This window comes from Monocercomonoides exilis (genome assembly GCF_001643675.1).
Source record: "Monocercomonoides exilis strain PA203 chromosome Unknown scaffold50-658552, whole genome shotgun sequence".
Taxonomy (NCBI): Eukaryota; Preaxostyla; order Oxymonadida; family Polymastigidae; genus Monocercomonoides; species Monocercomonoides exilis.
Window position 1 is genome coordinate 370,382 of NW_027150595.1, and position 20,471 is coordinate 390,852.

Consider the following 20,471-nt stretch of genomic DNA (forward strand, 5'->3'; position numbering starts at 1 on the left):
AAGAAAACTCAAATTCGAATATACAATCATTTTCTCCTTGAAATCAATTTCAGTTTTTTCCGTATTACTAAAATTAACGTTAAAAGCAACATATATTTATTTAAAAGAAATAAATTTTTTCAAACAGATCAACAAAAAATTTTTTGCATTAAAAAAAGATCTCAATGATCATGAAAACTTTTTTATAACGTGGAAATTTGCAGAAATGGTTATGGACCTCATGAAACACTTCAACAACATATTAATATTATCTAGGTGTATAAAAAAAGCATTTCTGCAAATTGCAGATCAATAAAAAAATTGAAAATTGAAATGGGATTTCAATGAAGAAAAATGTTTGAAATTTCGTGTTGATACTTAATTTTCGGAATTTTTCTTAATTTGCCAAAGATTCAATTATACATTTTTGAATATTTCTTTCGCTTTTCTTTGTGGAGATTATGTGGCTCTTTCTCGACTGAAGTCATAGTTGAATTTTGTTGTTTCCCGTTTCTTATGGAGAGAAGCAAATTATTCTATGTTTGTCCTTCAAGGCATTTTGTTTGTTTATTTATTTTTTAATTTTAATTTTATTTCCAAGTCTTTTATTTTCTTCTTCTTCTGCCTCATTGAATGTTGGTTTTCCAGCTGCATCTTTCCCGATTTCAAGTGATCAAACCAAGAATCCCTCTTCATAATCCTCTTCTTGTTCTGTTTCACTGCTGAGAATGCCGTCAACTGCATTCGGAAGAGCACTCAAACGAAGCAGAGGGAGAAAAGCGCTTGCTGCCTTCAAGCGGACGATCTGTAAAAAAAAGCACATGCAGAATCAAGGATAGCTCTACCAGAATTTAAATCAGAAGAGCTGGGGCTGACAAACAAGATGGGAGGAAGTGGAAATAACATTAATAATAATAATAATTATAGCAGCTAGAAGAAGAAGCTATTCCGTGTAGGGATGGAACAAGTACCGCTAGCTATTTCAAGAGGAAGACCATTGAAGATGAAGAGGAAGCGAATGATGACTGCAATGGGGTTAAGTCAGCAGGGGAAGAAGAGCGAAGGATGAACAAATGCATATGCGACAGCGCAGAATGCGAGGTGTTCGGAGTCAGCTGCTACGGCATTGGAGAGTAAGAGGAAGCTTGGAAACAAAGAGAAGGAGAAGGAGAAGGAAAAGGAGAGAGAAAAGGAAAAGGAGAAAGAGAAAGAGAAGGGAAGAATAATTTATGTGTTTAAAGAGCTTCCATCAGATGAATTGGAGTTTGGAAGGCAAAGAGGAGCAAAGCGAATGTGAAAGGGAAAGGAAAAGCAAAAGGAAAAGCATTTCGATCAAAGACAAGTCCGACGATGGGTTCATAAGCTGTCCTAAGTGAGCTTCTTTCGAAAAAGTTGGAGCTGCTTTGTGTGGCAGAAGGCAGCCTAACATTTGACTCTTCTGAATCTGACACTCGTGAGACAAGTGGAAGAAGTGAATGAAACACTGATGGGAATGAATATGACGAGGAAGTGGATGATGATGATGATGAGAAGGAGGAGAAAGAAGAGAATGATGATGATGAGGAAGAGGAAAAAGAAGAAAACGTGGAGTTAGACAGGATCCTTAGTGTGAAGATTTTTTTTGACAAGCACACAAGCCAGCCGGTAGACACCGAAAAAGGCAGATCTGTTTTTGAATATGACACCTCGAACACATGCAACTCGGCAAAAATGAGAGAAAACAGCTCAGTCGAAGCAACATTTAATGAAGCTGAGATGAAGGAGAGGCAGAAGAAGGAGGCAGTTACGAAGCTGAAGAAGAACACACAGAAACTGACATATGGAAAGATCATCTTAACAATCAAGCCAACCGACCTTCTGCTTCCGACTAATGTTGTTCAGGAAGAGGAAAGAAAGGAAAAGACGCCAAAAAGAAAGATGTGGCTGAGAGGCAAAGGGAATAATGTGAATTATTTGAAGCGGAATGAAGAGAGGAAAGAGTGAGTGAATGGAGCAGGTGCAGCAGACACTGAAGAAGCAGAAGAAGACAGTGAAGATGATGACAATGACGATAGCGATGATAGTGACGTTGGTGATGATGAAGACAGTTTGGATATAACACGATCTGCTGACGCATCAAATGCCAATAAAACAGTCAAGGCAGCAGAAAGAAAAGCAGACCCAAATACACTCCTTACCCTGCGCTTCTCTCGCAAGCAGCGAAAGACGCTTTCATCAGTATACATAAAGAGCAATCAGAAGAAGTCGCATGTCACTTTCTCACACACCTCAACCATCTCCAGCGGAGAGCTCAGTTCGACCCCTCCGCAGTTTGCCTTTCCTTCAGCCAAGTCCACAAAGGAAAATGAAGAGAAAGAAGACGACGAGAACACAATTGGCTCAGAAGGCAGCAGAAAAGACAGGCAGCACCCGCCAGAAGACACAGCAGCCACATCTTGGTGGCTGTTTCTGTGTCACGAAAACATCTTGTCTTATCTGCCATCAGAGCATCACTCGGCAGAGCAACGCAGGCACGCCTCTGAGCAGCTGCGGTAAACATGTTTGCGACGGCTTCTTTATGAGAGAGTTTTTCTAGCCAGACAGGCATGCCAATGCAAATGGAGAAGACGGAGGAGGAGAAGGAGGAGTGGATGATTTTGGGAATGTCACTCCGTGTGAGAGTAAATACAGATAGAATGCAGGGCTGAAGAAGCTGTTTGTGCGATTGACGCAGCAGGTTGGGGAGAAAGAAGGTGCTGTTTTGCTTCATTCACACGGAGAGGCGCTGTTCCATTTTTTTAACCAACTCAAGTCACCGCAGCTTCCAAAGCCCACAACCTTTCCATCATCTCACACCGGGGCAACGGGGGGAGTATTGGCAAATGATGCGAACTCGTTTCTGAGCCTGTTGTGTGGAACGAGGCTGTTCAGCTTTGGAGGAGAAGATACTGTGAGAGATGCACAAATGATTATGAATATGAGAAAGGAGATGAATGTGTGGAGAGGAGAAAGAAGGGCAGCTGTTGAAGGAGGGGACGAGGCAAGAGACAGTTGAGATGTTCTGCGAAGAGAGAAAAACATTTGGCACTGTGTCTGATGTGCAGAATAAGATCAATAGAAAGAATGATAATGGCTTCTCTTTTAACACAATTGACAATTAAACATTTGCCGTCAACACGATTATTTGTAGACCCGTTTCTGTTTGCTTCGTCTGTCTTAATCAAAGACAAGTTAATATTGCAGTATGCAACCGAAAATGCATTTTTTGTTTCTCCGCCGAGAATAACATGCGTCACATCCATCGGAGAAACTCTATTCGAACTGACAGATTCAACACACACAATGTTGCTCCGCTGCGCGTTGAATAGCCACATAAAGAAGAGCAGCCTTCGATTCTGCCTTTTTCTCTCAAGTTTTCATGTGTGCTTCTTGTCAACATGTGCCCTCTCCATCTTTCTCATCCACTCACTTATATCGTCCGCACTCTGCTTTCAGAGATGCTTTCAGCATCTTTCACTTCATCTTCGTGTTCTCAATTCCTTCTCTTTTCACCTCCTGCGTCACTTCTTTTTCTATTTCTCAGTCCATGTCATCCTCCAGAACAACACCTGCCATCATGTCGTTCTCCACTCAGCCCATTAGCCCTTCTGCCACCTCGTCCAATCTCCCGCTGCTTCGTCTGCTGGCAACGCGGGCTGCACTCACAGCTATTGTCACCGCTATTGTCACCGCTCTTCGCAAGCTAATGGTGAAGAAGGACCTGTTCCACAATATTTCAGCCATATTCGAGACACACCATGACCAGAAACCTTCTTCTTCTCCTTCGATGTCCATTTCTGCCTCTCTTATTCAGCAATTGAAGGTTGTTGGTGCTGCGTTATCACAACAAGCCACACCTTCCGCTTTTGCTTCCGTTCAGCAAACATCTGAGCCTCAGTCGACTTCATTGGTATTGAATGTTTCAACAAATTCACAAAACATGAATGGATCTTCAAACGCTGCTGTTGATGGAGCTAATACAACTTCTGTTTGCAATGCGATAAATGCGTCAGGAACAGCAAGAGGAGGAGAAGAAGAACTTCCCTTTCAGATTAAGATAGACCAATTCTCAACTATTCTTCCACATCAGCTGCAGACAAGCATCACCTCCTCTCAGTTTCCTCTCTCTTAACTTTCTCAATCTCCCTCTCCTTCTCCCTCTTCTCCATCATTCACATCAAATAATTCTCCATCTTCAATTTATGTTCCATTTCCTTCGACTCATTTTCTTCCACTTCAGTATCGTCAACAAACATTTCCTTCATTTTCTTCTCTATTTCTTCTTTTTCTTCTTTTTCTATTCTCCCAGCCATCTGGAGTAATTTCTAAGAATTCTACGATGCGGAGTCTTTTTTCTAAAAACACTTCCTCCTTTTTAAAAGGATGCTCTTTTATCTTCACCAGCAACTTTCGTCCCTGCTCTGCAAATGTCACAGCTACGATCTTCTTCTTCTTCTTCTTCTTCTTCTTCTTCTTCTTCTTCTTCTTCTTCTTAACCTTCTTAACCTTCTTTCACTCTTCTCACCTTTATTTTTTTCCTCTCATCCAATCCCAAAAACTCTTAAACGAAGACATGAAATTCTCCAAATCCGTGAGAACCACGATGAACCCAATACTTATTAATTTATCTTCTCCGCTTCTGCCTTCTGCGGCATCTCATTATCCTTCTAATTCTTTTTCGTTCTCTTCTTCTTCTTCCTCTTCTTCCTCTTCAAACTCTTCTTCACTCTCTTCTTTTTCTTCTTCGACATTTTTTATTATTTTTCTTCTCCTCCGACATTTTCTGATATTTATTCTCCTTCTTCCCGTTCATTTATCGCTTCTTATTAATATCCAAAAACATCATTTCACACTCTTTTATTATCGTCGCTCACTTCATTTGATTGGATTTCTTCATTTTTCTCATGTGAATAAGACAGTTTTTTTTGAATACAGAAGGGCATTTGTTAAAAAAAGAAACGTGTTGAAAATGAGAAGAAGATTGATAAGATTATGAAGATAATGAAGATTGAGAGAAAGAAAAACTTGTTTTGACAGAATATGATGAACGGAAATTGGTAAGTGAAAATTGCTGAGATTTTAAAAAATAAGGAAGTTTAATGGAAATGGGGAAAAGTTGGAGGAGAAGAAGATGATGAACCAGAACAGGAAACTATGTGGCAGGAAGGAATACGTTGAATGTCTAAATCATTCTATCTGTAACTACTTATTCATGACAGCCTTTAAGCACAGACACAAAGAGCGAGGAAGGGCATTGAGAGTCGGTACTCAGAAGAACTCATCCGTTGTTGAAAATCCTCTTATAAAAACCATAGAACGTGCAGTCTCCTTTTCAAAGCGATGCAATGTTGAGTATGTCTGCATCTGAGCAGATGATGTTGCTGTACATGGAGTGGTTATTCAGTATGGCACTGCTATTTTTGGTTAGCTGGAAGCTGTAGACGTGAACGTAACTTCAAAGCTTGCCTAGCGAGGAAGAGGTGAAGACGGAATTAACAATGCTGAATGAGCAACCATTATAACTTGATCCAGAAGAAGAAGAAGAAGTATAGTGCTATCTGTTTCAATGGAGAGATTTGTTGCGATGAGATGCTCGAGGGAGAAGCTGGAGCCATCGTCGAACACGAGCACAGGCGATGAAAAATTGAGAGAGGAGAGGTTGGCGTGGGAGAGAAAGAGGGAGGAAGCGGGGAGAGCACGAAGAGCAGGGCAGGCGAGGTGGAGGGAATGGACAGATATGTTGGAGAGGCGAAGGGTGCCTCGGGAAGCACAAAGGAGGGTGGAGTTGAGTTCGACAGGCTGGTCGGCTGCGGAAAAGAGGGAGGAGGACACAGCGAGGGATCCGTCGAGGAGGGAGAAGAGGGAGGAGTGGACAGATGCGAAGGAGGAGTGGAAGGAGAAGTGGCAGTGGGTGAGGATGCAGGTGTTGAGAAAGGCGACAACAGCAGAGCTGTCTGAAGACAGATCAGAAGAAATGGGGATGGGGGTGGCGAAGTGCACAGGGACAAGACCCCACGAAACGGATTTGACGCGGATTTCAGCAAGAGAGGTCGGGGCTTCGAAGGAGGAGGAGGAGGAGATCAAGAGGATGTTGCTAATGGAAAGAGCGATGTGGAGGACGGCTGTGGAGAGGGCGGCGCAGGGGGAAAGCAGTGAGACGCACTGGCGGGCAGAGGAGCCTGTGCCTTGGTCGACGAATATCTGGTGGGCGCGGTAGAAGGTGATGAAGGGGAGGAGGTCGACATCAAGGTCTGGGTTGGGGTCGGGGTCGGTGTGGGAGGAGTCTGAGCCGCAGATGGAGGTGTTGGTGGAGAGAGAGGGCTGTGTGAAGTCGAGGGAAAAGAGGGACTCGTTGATCTGGGCGGGGATGGAGGAGCACCGGAGAAAGAGGTCCTTTCCTCGGAAGGCGTCGTTGAGGGCGAAGCGGAGGTTGAGGATGGAGAGGGGGATGGGAGGGGCGCCAGCAGGGCAGGAGCAGTCGAGGAAGAGGCCGCCGCCCCTGCCGGCTGTGCGGGAGCAGATGCACTGGGTGAGGATGCACGCCGACACGCGCAGCTGCGACTTGTCGCAGTCGAGGCACACCATTGCGGCTCCGCCCTCGGCCGACTCTTCGCTCACGCAGCTGGTGAGCACACACGCCTCGGCAGCACAGTCGATGGCACATCCCCTCTCTGCACACACCAGAGTCGGCCCGTTGCCTGTGCGCACGATGTTGGTGATGTTGGCAGAGTCCAGAGCGATGGCTGTTCCGGCGTCTGGAGCAGCCAAGCCAGTCGAAGCAGCCAGAGCAGGTGGGCAGACGGCCACGAGGGGAGTGCCAGCGAGCAAAGAGGAGGACACGGAGAGGGATGTGAGTGTCGCAGAAGTGGATGCATCATAAATTTCGAGGAAAGGGCGCGACAAGGATGCGGAGGCGAGGGTGCAGTGGTCGAGAGACGTATTCCCTTCTGGAACAAGCACGATAACAAATGCAAGTGGCGTTTGTGGAGTTTGCATGAAAAACAAGAAGCCAGGCAACAGTAGAGCATCTGAGGAGGAAGGCATCCAGAAGAATAAAAAAGATTAGGAAGAGGATGAAAGACCGAGAGAGAGAAAGTTGAAAAAGTGCAAGTGAAGATTTTCGTTTAATAGAAGCATTTTTTTGAACAAAAAATGAAAATTCACAAATTATATTTTTCAATTTTTTAAATAGTGATTTTTTTTTATTATCATCTTTCACTTTTTTTGACGAATAAATCTCAAAAAGTTCTTTTTTGAATCATTTGTTATTAAATCGAAGTGAACTGCAAATTGTTGATCACCTGTGAAATATCTTGCATAACTATCATATTTTTGTTTTTGTGTTTTCGCTAATTGTTTGTTTTCAACATATTTTTTTGGATCTTCAACATCTATTTATAATTTTCTTTTCAATAACGTTGTTTAACAATTCTTTATTAAAGAAATTAATTTATTGAGTATTGAAACAATCATTATCATGCTTTTCAAGCAAGATAACTTATGTTTTGCAATGTTTATTGAATTTTCGATATTTTTTTCTGAAATTATTTTTATTTCAAGATTTTTGTTATGAAAACATTTTGTGATGAATAAAAAATCAACTTTTTAATAACAATAATAATATATTAAACTTTATTTTCATGTAATTTCAATTGAAAATTCTCTTATCACCCCTACCCTTAATGAAATAATTTTTAGATCAAACTTCGTAATTTTTTATGATATCAAAAAAAATCACCCATATTTTAACATTAATGAAAGAAATTATATATAAAACAAACAATTGATTCACCAAAATTTCACTGCTTGTTAATATAAGTTAGTAAAATGATAAAGAAATCCAGTTTAGAAAATCAAAATGTTGTTCATGGCTTGTTGAAACTACATTGAAAATATATTGAACAAAAAGCGTGGACCACAACAATAAATGAATCTTATTCAGCAAATATTAACAACTTGAAAATAAAAAATGCTTTAGAAGTATATGACTAACCTGAGAGTTCAATTCTGCCACTTTAATCAAAGAAAAAGCTATTTCTCATCTATTTCTTAAAAACGACAAAATATTTTAATAAATAAGACTGTGACAATCCTAAAAAAAATGCGTTCGTTGGACACAGACATTTTTGCTTGATTTTGAGCAACAAGAGATAAGAAGGAACAGCTTGAAATTGAAGTGAATATATTATAATGGGCCTATTTGGATAAAATAATTTTTTGTTATCAAACTTTGACGAATTATCAATAACTCTCATAAACCTGATGAGCGAAAGTTTTTTTTTTTTTTTTTTTTTTTTTTTTTTTTTTTTTTTTTTAGTGACAGACGAGGCAAAAAATGATTTGTCATGTCAGACAGGCTTAAATTTGTCAGTTACTGGAACAGGTGACCGACTTGAAGAATGTTTTCATGATCAAAACCTTCATTTTTCATAATAAACTATTTTTTCATGTATTTTTCGAAATAATTTTTAAATGATATTCATTTCAAATAAGCATTATTTTTAAATATATATATATGTATATATAAGAAATACATTTTTGTGGTGTGAAATATAAAATAACTAGAATGAGTGAATTAATGAATTTTGAATAGATTTTATTATAGGGTCATATTTTTATTAGTACCCATTTTTTATATTAGTATCCAAATTTTTCGAAATGAAATATTCGCAAAAAAATTCAAAAAATACAAAATTCGAATCTAATTTGCGTATGACTTTTCTTTTTCCCTTTCCTCTTTCAATTTCATCAGATGATTTTTTCTCAATGTCGTTCTTGTCTTGAAGTATTTTGAATTTCCTTTTCAGCTTTTTTGTGAAATTCATTGTTTCATTATTTTCTTCATCCGAAATGTTTTCTTTTTCATTTTCCATTTCGCTTTTCTTTTTCAAATAATCATCCCACTTATTTAGCACCTTTTCTTCTGTTATTTCTTTACCGTAGAAGTTAAATCGATTTTTATGTAAAGGAAGAGGATTCGTCGATGATTGAGGAAGCTTCATCAGAACTGGACCAGACGAGTCTTTCGGGACGTAGCTGCATTTGAATGCTCTTTTGATGACCGAAGGTGATAGCGCCGAATGAATTGATTGTTGCAGAGCTTCAACAAGAGCTGTTCTTTTCGCTGCTGAAGAAGACGACGAAGGTGCTTAGTACTGTGAACTTATTTCTGACTTCAGAACGGTAAATACACCTCGGTCCAGTGGCTGGCAGATGTGTGTGCTGTGAGGGACGAATGTCACAACATCCACATTTTCTTTTTTGAACTCTCTCCAGATAGTTGGATCTGCTCGAGAAATGTGGGAGCCGATTAGAAGCAAGCAGTGCGATTCATCGAGTGACATGCGTTGCCTTCTTTCTTTAATTGAAGGGAGAAGAATTGTAAGTGAATGCTTCCTAAATGTTGAAAATTCCATCCATTCTCATCTGTTCGAACATATCTCAAGGTTTGTAGACTGAAGAGGCTTCAAGTCATCAGGAAGTTTGAGGCTCGGCAACAGAATCACTGATGGAAGTGATTGTCCATCAGCTGCAACCGCTTCAATCAGTGTAGAATTCGCCATTCGCTCCGCAGATTTAGCGAAACCGGGTTTTGCATTTACCGGATGAACAACATTCCGATTGGAGCTGTCGGGAACCCTGATTGAAGACTCGTCCACGTTGAAAATCAGTGCATTGTTATAATTATTGTTCGTTTGAAATTTATTGAGCATATCACACTAAAGCTTTAGAACTTGTTGGCATGATACGGCAAGCCTGTTCGCGTCAACAATTTTCGAATTAGAAGTCTTCAGCTCTGGATGTCGTTTGATGAAATGGTAGGCAACTGACTCAGAAACTTTTACATCTGGCGTGTTTTCTTTGATCAAATCATTAACAACATTTTCAATCTAATTAACATTTATTAATACATTTCAAAGAATATTGATAAATACGAGTTCATGCATTTTCTTGATGGTTAGGCTAGCTCCAGATAGTGATTCAATTTTTATTTTGTCCAGCACTGTTTGCTCTTTTTCGCCAATGACCACAGCAGGTCTTCCAATTTTTGAAACGAGTCCGCCTTGTTGAACAGCCTTCACCGAACACTTGATTCGAATTTTGCTGAATTTTTTGCTGTTGAATACATCCACCATACGCACAGCTCCATCGTTTGCAATATGCACCATTCGCTCCAGTGGATTCCGAAATTGCACATATTTGAATGATAGCATCGCATCACGCAGCTTCAGCTGACCCACAGTAAATTTCGTTGCAACTTCCTTTTTCATTTTTCATTTTTTTTGAGCAATGATCATTAAGCCAATTTATTTATTTTATTATTATAAATTTCAATTTTCATTGAAATTTAATTTTTTGAACATTAAATGTATATTTTTTTGAATTTAATTCATTGGAACCGACCTGTAACTGATAGAATTTCAACGGGAGGCTTTTAACCATCCCATTCCCCCCCATAAGAAACAGGTTATGCATTTAAATGCATTTATTCAGTTGCTAACATTTTTCTTGTATTCCAAAAATACTATTAATAAATCGAAATGTGGGTGGCTGAATAATTGATATCAAAAAAATAGGATCGAACAAAAAAAAATGGGACAAAATATTTGACTTCAGGCATATTCATTGAAAAATTATGCACATTTGATTAACTTTTTGTGATCAAAAAATTAGAAAAAAATGGGTTTTTTTTTTTTTTTGGAAAATATGTGAGGTCACTAAACATTTTGTGATTAAATCAATGATATTTGTTTACAGATATGAAAATCAAATTTATTTTGAAATATGATTAAGTTTAATAAAGTTTAAAGTGAAACGCTTTTTTCTTGCTTTGTGCATAAAAAACTTGAATATCCATATTATTCCCCAAATAGGATCTAATAAAATAATGACCCAACAAATAAATCAGGTTTATTCAAATGAACTCATGTTTACTCGAATCGATCGGATTTTTATGAATAAACAGAGTTCATTTGAGTTACGAAATTTAAGATAAAAAACTAATATTAAATATATATATAAAATTGATTGCAAAAACATTCAAATATTATTTGCGTATTGTTTATGGTGTTAAAAAAAAATGATATTTATTGTTTTTGTCAAATTTTTTCAAAGATCGAAAGGATCAAAATATTTATTGAACTGATATAATTCTTTTGCGCCAATATATGATTCATAACACTTCTTCAACATATTCCTTGATTATTTAACATCTATGAATGCAATCCACATGTTTTAACATCGTTAAAAATTGATGAAAATAAGAATTTCGTGAATAATTTTAAAAATTAAATTTTTTTATATTGAGCAAATAAAATAAAATGGATCGCACAAACATATACATTAAAAACTGGTATTTGTTCAAAGATTCGTTTGATAACATTAAAAGACCGTAAAAATCAAAAAAAAAATGCAAACGATTTTTAAAAAAAAACGAATTCAATAACAAACTTAATTGTTTTCATTATTTCGTAAAATAATGAACAAAACTCAAAAGCTATTCTCTTGCTATTTACCAGAGCAACTAACACAGGCATTCTTTTTTGCATGAAAGGTTTCCTGTCTAAACAAGAAAAATGTTATTCCTACAGTTTCAATCCATCGAATGTAGAGGCTGCATTCCAACCGCATTACATGGAAGCAGCATTGACTTGACAAATGTATCAATGGGAAACATGGAGCTGATGTTAGGAAGCATTGAAGCTGTGTTTGTGCAGGCTGAGTGAAGAGGCGAGTATCAGAGATTAAATGAAGATGGCAGTCCAACAGTGCAATTGAAATGCAGCACGCTCCATTCGCCCCTCTAAAATGCACCATCTGAGCATTCCATCATTAGCTGCACTGGCAGCGAGCCTTCCAGCGTGTCTATGCAAAACACATCGATCAAGAACTGTGGAAGCAGCCATAGTGAGAGCGGTGGAGGAATGATCATGAAATTGAACGAAGGAGGCTTTTTTGAGTGTCATTTTCCCACAATCTCTGGATGTTTCTGTTCGGAAAGTGGAAGAGGAGGCGTAATATTACTGGATTGCTCATCAATCAAAAGTGAAGGCTTGCTTCCTTTTCTGTTGGAAAACACAACTTTCATGAATAACAAGGCATTCATGGGGAGAGACTTGAATGTGAGATGCACGAATATCAAATCACAAATCAACATTGAGCTCTTCCAGCTGGACTTCAGACCTCCGTTTGTTCGGGATCTTGCGATGTGGGGATGCACAGCACAGAATTATTATGAAGAGTTGGATCTGTCGCTGCTTGTGGTTGTGTATCAGAGCGAGACTATATTTGCGTCTTCTTCAGCTGACAACTCCTCCGATTCGCGTCAGTGCGGTGGGATGAGCGATCCTTGCATTTCGCTAAATGTTGCACTGGCACACATCATTCCTTCAGTTTACAGCAATTTGCTAATCGATAAAAGTGTTGTGGTATCAGGGGAAGCAAGTACACATGATGTCTCAATCAAGTCTCTGAATCCGGAAGGCGAAAGAGGAAATATAATACTGAATAGCAGCATTGACAGCAAGGCGAGCGGTCTCGTTTCGTGCTTGCTGAGTGTGAACGAAATCACTTTCATATTTGTTTGGAAGAGTTTTTTCTTCTCTGCGCTCTAGTTTATTATCACTGACTGATGGCAGCTTGTCGATTATTTATACAATTTTTTCTCAAGAACCTTCGAGAGGAAACACCGAATACAAATTGAATTGCTTCATCATTCTTGTTGAGAATGGCAGACTGTCGATTGACTGGTGCACTTTGACTTTCTGACGTCTAAGTTCTTCATGTGTGGCAGCAAGAGGTGTACAATTTTGATCATATATGAACTTGAACATTTCTGATGTGAATTATGGTGTGTTATTGGACTTCCGCAATCTGGTGAACCTTTCTATGCAGCAGGTGCTTGTTTCCAGCTGCATGTTTGATCGATCAGGCCTCATTCTTCGCAACTGCAAAGACTCCCAGCTTCAGAACATTCAGATGAGAGGCACTCGGAGCGGATCAAACATGATTGTGTTTTCCTCAGATGGTTCGGAAAGGCATTCAAACATCCAGGGTAATCATTTGGAATTCGATGCTACAATTGTGCTGTCTGGTTCTTTGTTTTCTGTTGAATGCCAAGATTTTGATATCGAGATGAATCACTTGGCTATTTCAAACACAGTGCCTGGGGATTGGTGTGCAACTAGCATTACAACAAATGCTTCCACATTCCATTTGAAGCAACCATCATTCCAAAACATAACCTGAGATTCGCTTGGCCCGTGCTGCTTAACAGCTTCATCTTCGTCTTTGTTGCTGGAATTGGAGAACTGCTCGAACAAAAAGTGCACTTCACAAACTGAAAAAGGGAGCATTGCAGTATTGGCAGATTTGACGGATATTCGCTTTTCTTAATGTTCATTTGATGGAGCGACAGGAGCGCAACAGTTTGGAACATACGAAGATGGTTTCGAATATCTGTGCAAGTGAAGCTGTTTAATGGTTGATCTTCAGAATTGCTTGGGAAGGATAATAGATACGAGCATTGTCAACTTATAAAATGGAGGTCTGTCTGTGCCACGCGGAAGCATCTCCGTGCAATTTGGATTGTTTGCCAACAACAATCCAAATGCAGCAGGCTATCCATCCATGAGAAACAACATCGCCTGCTCATTCCATGCGTTTTTGAATATTCATAGTCTGAAAGGTGGGGATGGCTTTCTTCCGAACACTTCTTTGTTAACTGCAAATAACAATTGAACCCTCGTAGGCTTGGAGTCATAAAAAGTATTTCCGTTCTTCATTCCGCTACAGCACTCGGTGAAGTCTCTCCAGCAAGAAAAAAACTTTCTGATTAATCTTTATGGTTCCTTGCTTCTGCCCTGAGGTTTTTCTCTCCAAGTTGATTCATTCGATTGAATGATTCACAAGCTCCAGGTGTATCCGCATCTAAAAGAAGAGTTTGCAGGTGAAATAGAGATTCATGCGGCTATTCCAGCATCAATTGTTTATATGTATCTGAGAAAACAGAAATATCTGTTATGATTCTGTTTGGAAAGATTGATTCTCTTTCATGAACGGAGTCATTCATCCTGAAGAACAGTACTGAATCTGAGCCAAAGGGAGATGAAAAACTTGTTGAAAGTGGAAAAGAAGGAAAATCTTATTGGTTGTTGATTGCGATTGTGCTTGTTGCAATTCTTTTGATTGTTCTCCTTGTTTCAATAATATTTGCTGTTCGTTGGAGGAAAGCATAGAATGAAGCAGAAGATATGAAAGAGATTGAAAATGACAACATCAGAAAAGATCCAAAGGAATATTAATAGTGATGATGGAGATATTACTTGAAGAGCAATAAAGGAGAGAATAGAAGAGGAGAGAGAGAAGATGAATGAAGAGTGGCCTTTAAAAAATCAATCAATGAAAATGAAACATATCCATTCAACGGAGAAAGTGGCAAAGATGAAATCTGCATCAAATTGTATACTCGGATTAGCGCTTCAAGAATATTTGCTTTGTTTATTGTGGATTACTCTGCGAACATCAAAAGAAATAAATTTTTATTTTAGATATTTTATTACACAGAGAACAAATAAATGTGAAAAAGTTAAAAATAGAGTAGAGGAACAAGAAAGAATTATTTATTTTCGATGTTTCGCTCTCTATTTGTAATATGAAGTCTTCTTTAACATATATCAAATTATGTGAAAGAAAAAAGAAAAATCTCCCTTTTTTAGAATTTTTCAATTTTTTTGTTGATAAAGTGAAAGATAAAACAAAAAAATTTTAGCCTGGGTGACGGATAGAACAATCGATGGTTTCGTCAGTCAGCAAAATTTTTTTACGTTGGAATGTTTTTTTTTAAATCTATATTTATAAAGGCTTTAAATCAAGGATATCTTTTCATAAAATTTATTCAGCTATTTTCAACTATGACAAATGACTTTGTTGTTGGTTCAGTTCCAAAAAATGAACAATTATTCTTATTATATTTATTCTGAGAAATATTTTTTTCTTTTCAATTATAAGCTTTCATTAAAGGAAAGTTGATTGGTTTGCATTAAAAAAAATTTGCCTATTGATAGGTTTAATGTTTTTTTCAGGATCGGAGATGGAAATGAATGAAAGTTTGATATCTCGTAATGAAGGATAACCATCAAGTTTAGACAGCGAGTACATATGGAAAGTGCCCAGGATAAATGGATTTGGAAGTTAAATTGAAGAATCAATTGAATAAACATGAAAAAGGAAGGAATAAAAAATTGAATTGGAGGAAAACGGGTGCCTAGGGGGAAAAAGTTGGAAAATTGCTAATAAAATGTTCTGAAAGTTTGTTGTAGTTATTTATTTTGAAGTGATCTTTCTTTTTCATTCAGAATGCAGAAAGAATGAGGGATTGGATGGCTTTGAAGAAAAAGAAGAAAAGCAGGGAAGGAAAAATACAGATAGACAGATGAAATTCAAGATTAATAGAAGATGTCTGGCGTTGGGCAATGACAAAGAATTATTTTTGAGGAAAGATGATTTTTTGTGAAATAAGGGAAGCGAAAAATTGAAAGAAATGGAATGAAAAAAGGGATTTACATAGCTTTCCAATTTTTTGTTGGCGAGGAGGGATGATTGAACTGAAAGTGAAAGGATTCAGAGGTTTCTCCTCTGCAGATGAAAAAGGAACATAAGAAGAAAATTTCAATGAATTTCTCCGTTGGCATTAATTGGCTCTCATATTCTCAATTTTCAACAATTAATCAACTCGTTCTATCCATTCACAATTATCATCATCTTCTTCTTCTTCAAACACATCAACAACATTTCACATTATTTCTTCTTCTTTTTCTTCTTACACATCATTCGATAGAATGTCTTCACATTCTGCGTTAGCATCAGAGATTAAGAGAGAAATGAAAGAGAAACATAGAAATAATTCAACCGAAAGAAATTTGCATTAATTTAAATTAGAATAAGAAGAATGAAAAAAGAATAAAATAGAAAGAGAAAGAGAAAGAGAATAAAGAACGTGTTTTGAGAAGAGATTCGGAAAGGAAATAGAATAGAGAAAATGAAAGAGGATTATTTGAATGAAAGGAAGAAGATATTTGGATACGAAATTTGAGTTGAAAGCGGAATTTGAGAAATTATTAAAGGAAACAACAGAATAAAGATGAAAGAAAGATTATTGAATAATTTGAAAGATAGATTGAAAAAACAACAAGTGAGATAATATTAATTCATATAATTATGTAAATTTGATTATTTTCGTTTCTCCCAAATCAACAATTTTCAATGTAACATTTTCAATTTGCAAATGAACGTCTTTAATGTCTTGAAAGGATTTCTTTTGGAGTAATACAATTACATTCTCATATTTATTATTATTTTAAAAAAAATAGAGACAATTTTGATAATGAGATAAAAATATGTAATTGAAGATAAATATCAAAATATATCTAGTTATTTTGAAGAGCACAACTTGAGTAATTGTTATTCTTTAACAAATTAGAATTTTAAAAAAAACAATAATGAAATTCATATGTATTTTCAACTTTGTCTAATCCAATAATGTGTTCATCTCACAAACGCATTTGATTCCTTTTTGCAGAACTATTCTTTGTTGCTAGTTCATTCATCTCATTCTCACTTTGGTTTCTTTCTTCTCTTTTTTTTCATCGCTTTTTGCTGGATCTGTTTTTTAAAAGCAGCTATGCCCTATCCGATGCCAAATACACACCTCCACACAGTTCTCTTCTCTTCTCTCTCCTCACAAACAGCCTCTCCCCAATGAACGTGATGCTCATTGTCCTGTCAGGCTGTGTCATCCCTTCCACAACAGGCTTCCCCACAATCAGCTCTCGCTCGGCACACAGCTCCACCAGCGCCCCCGTCACCGTCATCGTCACCAGATAGTCCTGCCAGCTCCCATGTGCACTCTCGTTAATCAGCTTCAATAACTTCAAATGTGGAGATTCCTCATCTTGAATCTGTCCTCTCCTTCTCCCTCTCCTTCTTTCTCCTCTTCCACTTCCCCTTGTTTAATTTCTTCTTCTTCCTCTTTTTCATCTTCTTCATCTCACAAACCTTTTTCTTCTTCTCCTTCTCCTTCTCCTTCTCTTCTTTCTCCAAATCTATCGAACTTCCCTCTCTCCCTGACTCCTCATTCATCCCCAAACCATTCGCAGACATTTCCACCTGTTCCACATCTTTTCCCACTTCCGCTGTACTTCCATCTGAAGTCATGCCCAAAGATCCATCTGCTGCTTCTTCTTCTGCTCTCCTGTTCTCCTGTTCTCCTGTTGGATACCATCGGATGGAGAAGAACTGCACACTTCATGTTTCATTGGATGCTGCTTGTCTGAATCCGCCTCAGTCCCCGCCTTCACAAACCTCAGCCTACTCAGCCCAAACGCCTCCACAACCAGCGGCGCAATAGCTTCTTCCAGCTTCCCCTGGTTCTCTTTGATTCTCTCCACAAAATCTCTGTGAGCTGTCCGATACCCTCCTTTCTCCTCAGTCCCATCACCTCCCTCTGCCCCTTCCCTTTCTCCTTCCTCTGCCTCTTCGCGCTCCTCCAGCTCTGCCAGCGAAATCGCTGCTGGTGACAGAACCCACGTCTTCCATCCTCAGCCCATCTTCCTCCAGCGCCTTCTCCACAATCTCCTCCACTTCACATACTGCAACACCTCACCCCATCACTTCATCGTCCAGCTTCACCACCACACGCCTCGACTGTTGTGATCTCCATATCTGCATTGAATGGTTAAACAGATCGTAGATCGACGTTAATTCATTCACATCCGCCTCCGCAAAGATCCGCTTGCTTTCCGACTTCGTCCCCACAGGCTCTGCAAGAATAGGAAGTGGAACCACTCTCAAAACTGATAGCATAGCCGAAAGCGCCACATCGTACGCACACATAACACACCCACACAGCACCGCAGCACCGCCACAACATATCCCTCGACGCGTCTGTTGCTCCCTCAGTTTCGACTTCTCGTGATTTTCATTCACTTCAGCAGCCTCTTGATGGAACAATCTTTTATCTCCTCAAATTTTCATTCATCTCAACGACAGATGTGTCGAAAGAGGCAACCGCGGTTGCTTCTGTCGAACTGATTTCAGGAATAATGGAAAATTATTTTGACAAATGGAAAGGCTCATCCCTCAAATCAGTCGAATCGTCTTATATTTTCTGCATTTGCAAGGAAAATACAAAACCAAAACTGATCAAAAAAACAGCTGATGATAAGTTGCATGAGGATAAAAGAAAAGAAAAGATAGACAAAAATGCAGAAAATGATTGGAAGAAATTGAATCTTTCGAAGAAATTCTTTGACTACTTAGAAGATTCGAAGAATGTTATTTAAAGCCGAAAATAATCAACGTCCCTTGAGAAGCCTTAGAAAAAATGATAATTTTTAAAAACAAAGAACTTTTCATTTTGACTTTTAAGAAAATTTTTCAATCGAATGTTGTTATTGCAATCAATGACCTGTTTGTTTGATGAAGGAAGAAGAAATGAATAAAGATTTCAAAGAACGAAGGTCAATAAAGCAAGAAGAAAAAATTCTCTGTGAAAAAATAAAACATTCTTGAACATTTTCAAATAATTGTCGATATTCTGATTTTTTGCCTATTCACTATTTAATTAATTAAAAGCCAGGAGAGAATGAATGTTCTATGTTCTTATTCATTAAAAATAAATCAAAAGAGAAATAAACTTTGTTTTCTTTATTCATTTCAGATAAACAAAAATTGCGAATATGAATGCATGAAAAAGTTGATTGTCAAAAAAAGAAACAAACTTGTAGAAGTGCTTCCAACGAATGCATGCTTAAAGAATATCTCTTTTCTCCAATTATGTTTTTAATTTTTGAAATGGCTCTTTCGCAGCAAGCTTCGCTGCAAGATGAAGTTATAAGCGCAAGACAAAGCCCAGAATAGACGGTTTGCAGATCTCCATATGAAGAAAAAGCGTTATAAAATATTTCTGCATCTTCCTCAACGACTTCAGATGAGCTGCTTTTCATGAATCGTTGAAATAACATACCGCAGCCTTCTATTATTCTTTTGTCTAAATTTCCAATGGTCTTATTGCAGTATTTAATAAATGCTGATGACAATCGAGGAAACCACTCCGTAAATATCATGCTTTCAATCATCTGATTAGACTCTCTCTCTCTTTAAAACACGAATCTTCCACAATTATTTATTTCTTTTTTGTCGAAAAAAGAATTTCCAAATCATCTTTTTAATTTTCACTGTTGCTGCTGTCAGAAAAGTCATCGTGATCATCTTCATTCATGCATCCATTCTATTCTGTGTCTTCATCCATGTCCATTGAGTTCTGTTTTCGTTCTTTTTTTGTTTGAGAATTAGTTGAAATTGCTTCATCAATCATTGTGTAATTATCCGAAGAAGAAGAGTGATATGGAGATGAAGATGAATACGATGAATAGAAAGAAAAGTGAGAAGATCTTAATTGTTGAACTTCCGAAAGTTGATGGTTGCTGTGGGGAAATAATTCAAACAAATCGTTCACTGCTTTGTCTTCAGCCTCTTGCAAACCGAACTCGTCTTCCTATTCATACTCTAATTCTGTCTCTAACATTTGGGCTTTTTGAACCTCTTCAGAAGAATCCTTTGCTTCTGTGAAATTAATCAAATCATTTATTGTTTGTTTGAATTCATCAGAAAATTATCGTTCGTTTCTCAATAAATATTTTGTTGTTCGTTCAGAGAATATATTCGAGACAGTCATTACCACATTTTTTTTGAATATTTATCATCACTGAAATTTTGAATGTCATGAATTTGTTCTTCACCACACAAAATTGATTTATCCTTTGGAAATTCGAAAAATTCAGACATAGCAAAAAATGTTGAATAATGACACCGCAACAACGAATCAGTAGAATTGTCAAAAGAATGAGTTATAAACTGATGTTCGTGAATGATCTGAATTTCTTTTGATGCTTTATTTGCTGATTGAATAGCTGAAGAAAATCAATCGAAAAATCTTGAATAATTGATGAATTCATTCGAAAACCATTGTGTTCTGTATAATTCCATGCCAATTGGAGTCACAGCGAACGATAAAGAAATGAATTCACCTAGAGAGCCAATAAAAAATAATTATGTATTTGGATAAGAAAATTAGAAATTGCATTATTCCATTTCTCTTCAGAAAATAATGGATGCCTTGTCATTCCAATGAAAATTCCAATAATTCGTTGAATAAACTGGAAAACGTGACAAAGTTTTGTTTTATTGCTTTCCAAATGAAGATGAAACTTAACCAAAGGAAGAAGAAAAAGTTCAGCTTTTATGATGTCAATTAAGTCTTCTTTAGAAATCCATTTTTCTTTCTCAATAATTAAGCGCTTTTTTCGAATAAAGGAACATCAATTGAACAAACTGTCCCACCTTGTGACAATGAACGAAGGAGCAGTTTTTTTCAATAACAGTCTGATAAAATTACTATGGGCTAATTGAGCAAA

General features: G+C 37.7%; 9 protein-coding genes across 9 annotated transcripts; 7 read left to right on the forward strand and 2 right to left on the reverse strand.

The window, feature by feature from the left end:
* Positions 1 to 1,689: 1,689 nt before the first annotated feature.
* On the forward strand, positions 1,690 to 2,514 carry MONOS_8013 (uncharacterized protein; the record flags this gene model as incomplete). The annotated part of the gene is made up of 2 exons (XM_067878386.1): positions 1,690 to 1,958; positions 2,043 to 2,514. 2 exons carry the CDS (start codon positions 1,690 to 1,692, stop codon positions 2,512 to 2,514), a joined length of 741 nt encoding a protein of 246 aa, XP_067720935.1.
* An 862-nt stretch (positions 2,515 to 3,376) lies between these two features.
* MONOS_8012 (uncharacterized protein) lies at positions 3,377 to 4,129 on the forward strand (the record flags this gene model as incomplete). The annotated part of the gene is made up of 1 exon (XM_067878385.1): positions 3,377 to 4,129. One exon carries the CDS (start codon positions 3,377 to 3,379, stop codon positions 4,127 to 4,129), a length of 753 nt encoding a protein of 250 aa, XP_067720936.1.
* A 1,434-nt stretch (positions 4,130 to 5,563) lies between these two features.
* MONOS_8011 (uncharacterized protein) lies at positions 5,564 to 6,214 on the forward strand (the record flags this gene model as incomplete). The annotated part of the gene is made up of 1 exon (XM_067878384.1): positions 5,564 to 6,214. One exon carries the CDS (start codon positions 5,564 to 5,566, stop codon positions 6,212 to 6,214), a length of 651 nt encoding a protein of 216 aa, XP_067720937.1.
* Positions 6,215 to 6,292: 78 nt separating this feature from the next.
* MONOS_8010 (uncharacterized protein) lies at positions 6,293 to 6,877 on the forward strand (the record flags this gene model as incomplete). The annotated part of the gene is made up of 1 exon (XM_067878383.1): positions 6,293 to 6,877. One exon carries the CDS (start codon positions 6,293 to 6,295, stop codon positions 6,875 to 6,877), a length of 585 nt encoding a protein of 194 aa, XP_067720938.1.
* Positions 6,878 to 9,911: 3,034 nt separating this feature from the next.
* MONOS_8009 (uncharacterized protein) lies at positions 9,912 to 10,268 on the reverse strand (the record flags this gene model as incomplete). Its single annotated transcript, XM_067878381.1, has 1 exon — positions 9,912 to 10,268. The coding sequence occupies one exon, from the start codon at positions 10,266 to 10,268 to the stop codon at positions 9,912 to 9,914; it is 357 nt and encodes a 118-aa protein (XP_067720939.1).
* Positions 10,269 to 12,083: 1,815 nt separating this feature from the next.
* On the forward strand, positions 12,084 to 12,611 carry MONOS_8008 (uncharacterized protein; the record flags this gene model as incomplete). The annotated part of the gene is made up of 1 exon (XM_067878380.1): positions 12,084 to 12,611. The coding sequence occupies one exon, from the start codon at positions 12,084 to 12,086 to the stop codon at positions 12,609 to 12,611; it is 528 nt and encodes a 175-aa protein (XP_067720940.1).
* Positions 12,612 to 12,816: 205 nt separating this feature from the next.
* MONOS_8007 (uncharacterized protein) lies at positions 12,817 to 13,245 on the forward strand (the record flags this gene model as incomplete). The annotated part of the gene is made up of 1 exon (XM_067878379.1): positions 12,817 to 13,245. The coding sequence occupies one exon, from the start codon at positions 12,817 to 12,819 to the stop codon at positions 13,243 to 13,245; it is 429 nt and encodes a 142-aa protein (XP_067720941.1).
* A 1,664-nt stretch (positions 13,246 to 14,909) lies between these two features.
* MONOS_18169 (uncharacterized protein) lies at positions 14,910 to 15,511 on the forward strand (the record flags this gene model as incomplete). The annotated part of the gene is made up of 5 exons (XM_067871161.1): positions 14,910 to 14,931; positions 15,007 to 15,030; positions 15,081 to 15,104; positions 15,277 to 15,306; positions 15,354 to 15,511. 5 exons carry the CDS (start codon positions 14,910 to 14,912, stop codon positions 15,509 to 15,511), a joined length of 258 nt encoding a protein of 85 aa, XP_067720942.1.
* Positions 15,512 to 16,676: 1,165 nt separating this feature from the next.
* MONOS_8006 (uncharacterized protein) lies at positions 16,677 to 17,889 on the reverse strand (the record flags this gene model as incomplete). Its single annotated transcript, XM_067878378.1, has 4 exons — positions 16,677 to 16,925; positions 17,053 to 17,299; positions 17,359 to 17,566; positions 17,694 to 17,889. 4 exons carry the CDS (start codon positions 17,887 to 17,889, stop codon positions 16,677 to 16,679), a joined length of 900 nt encoding a protein of 299 aa, XP_067720943.1.
* Positions 17,890 to 20,471: the final 2,582 nt, after the last annotated feature.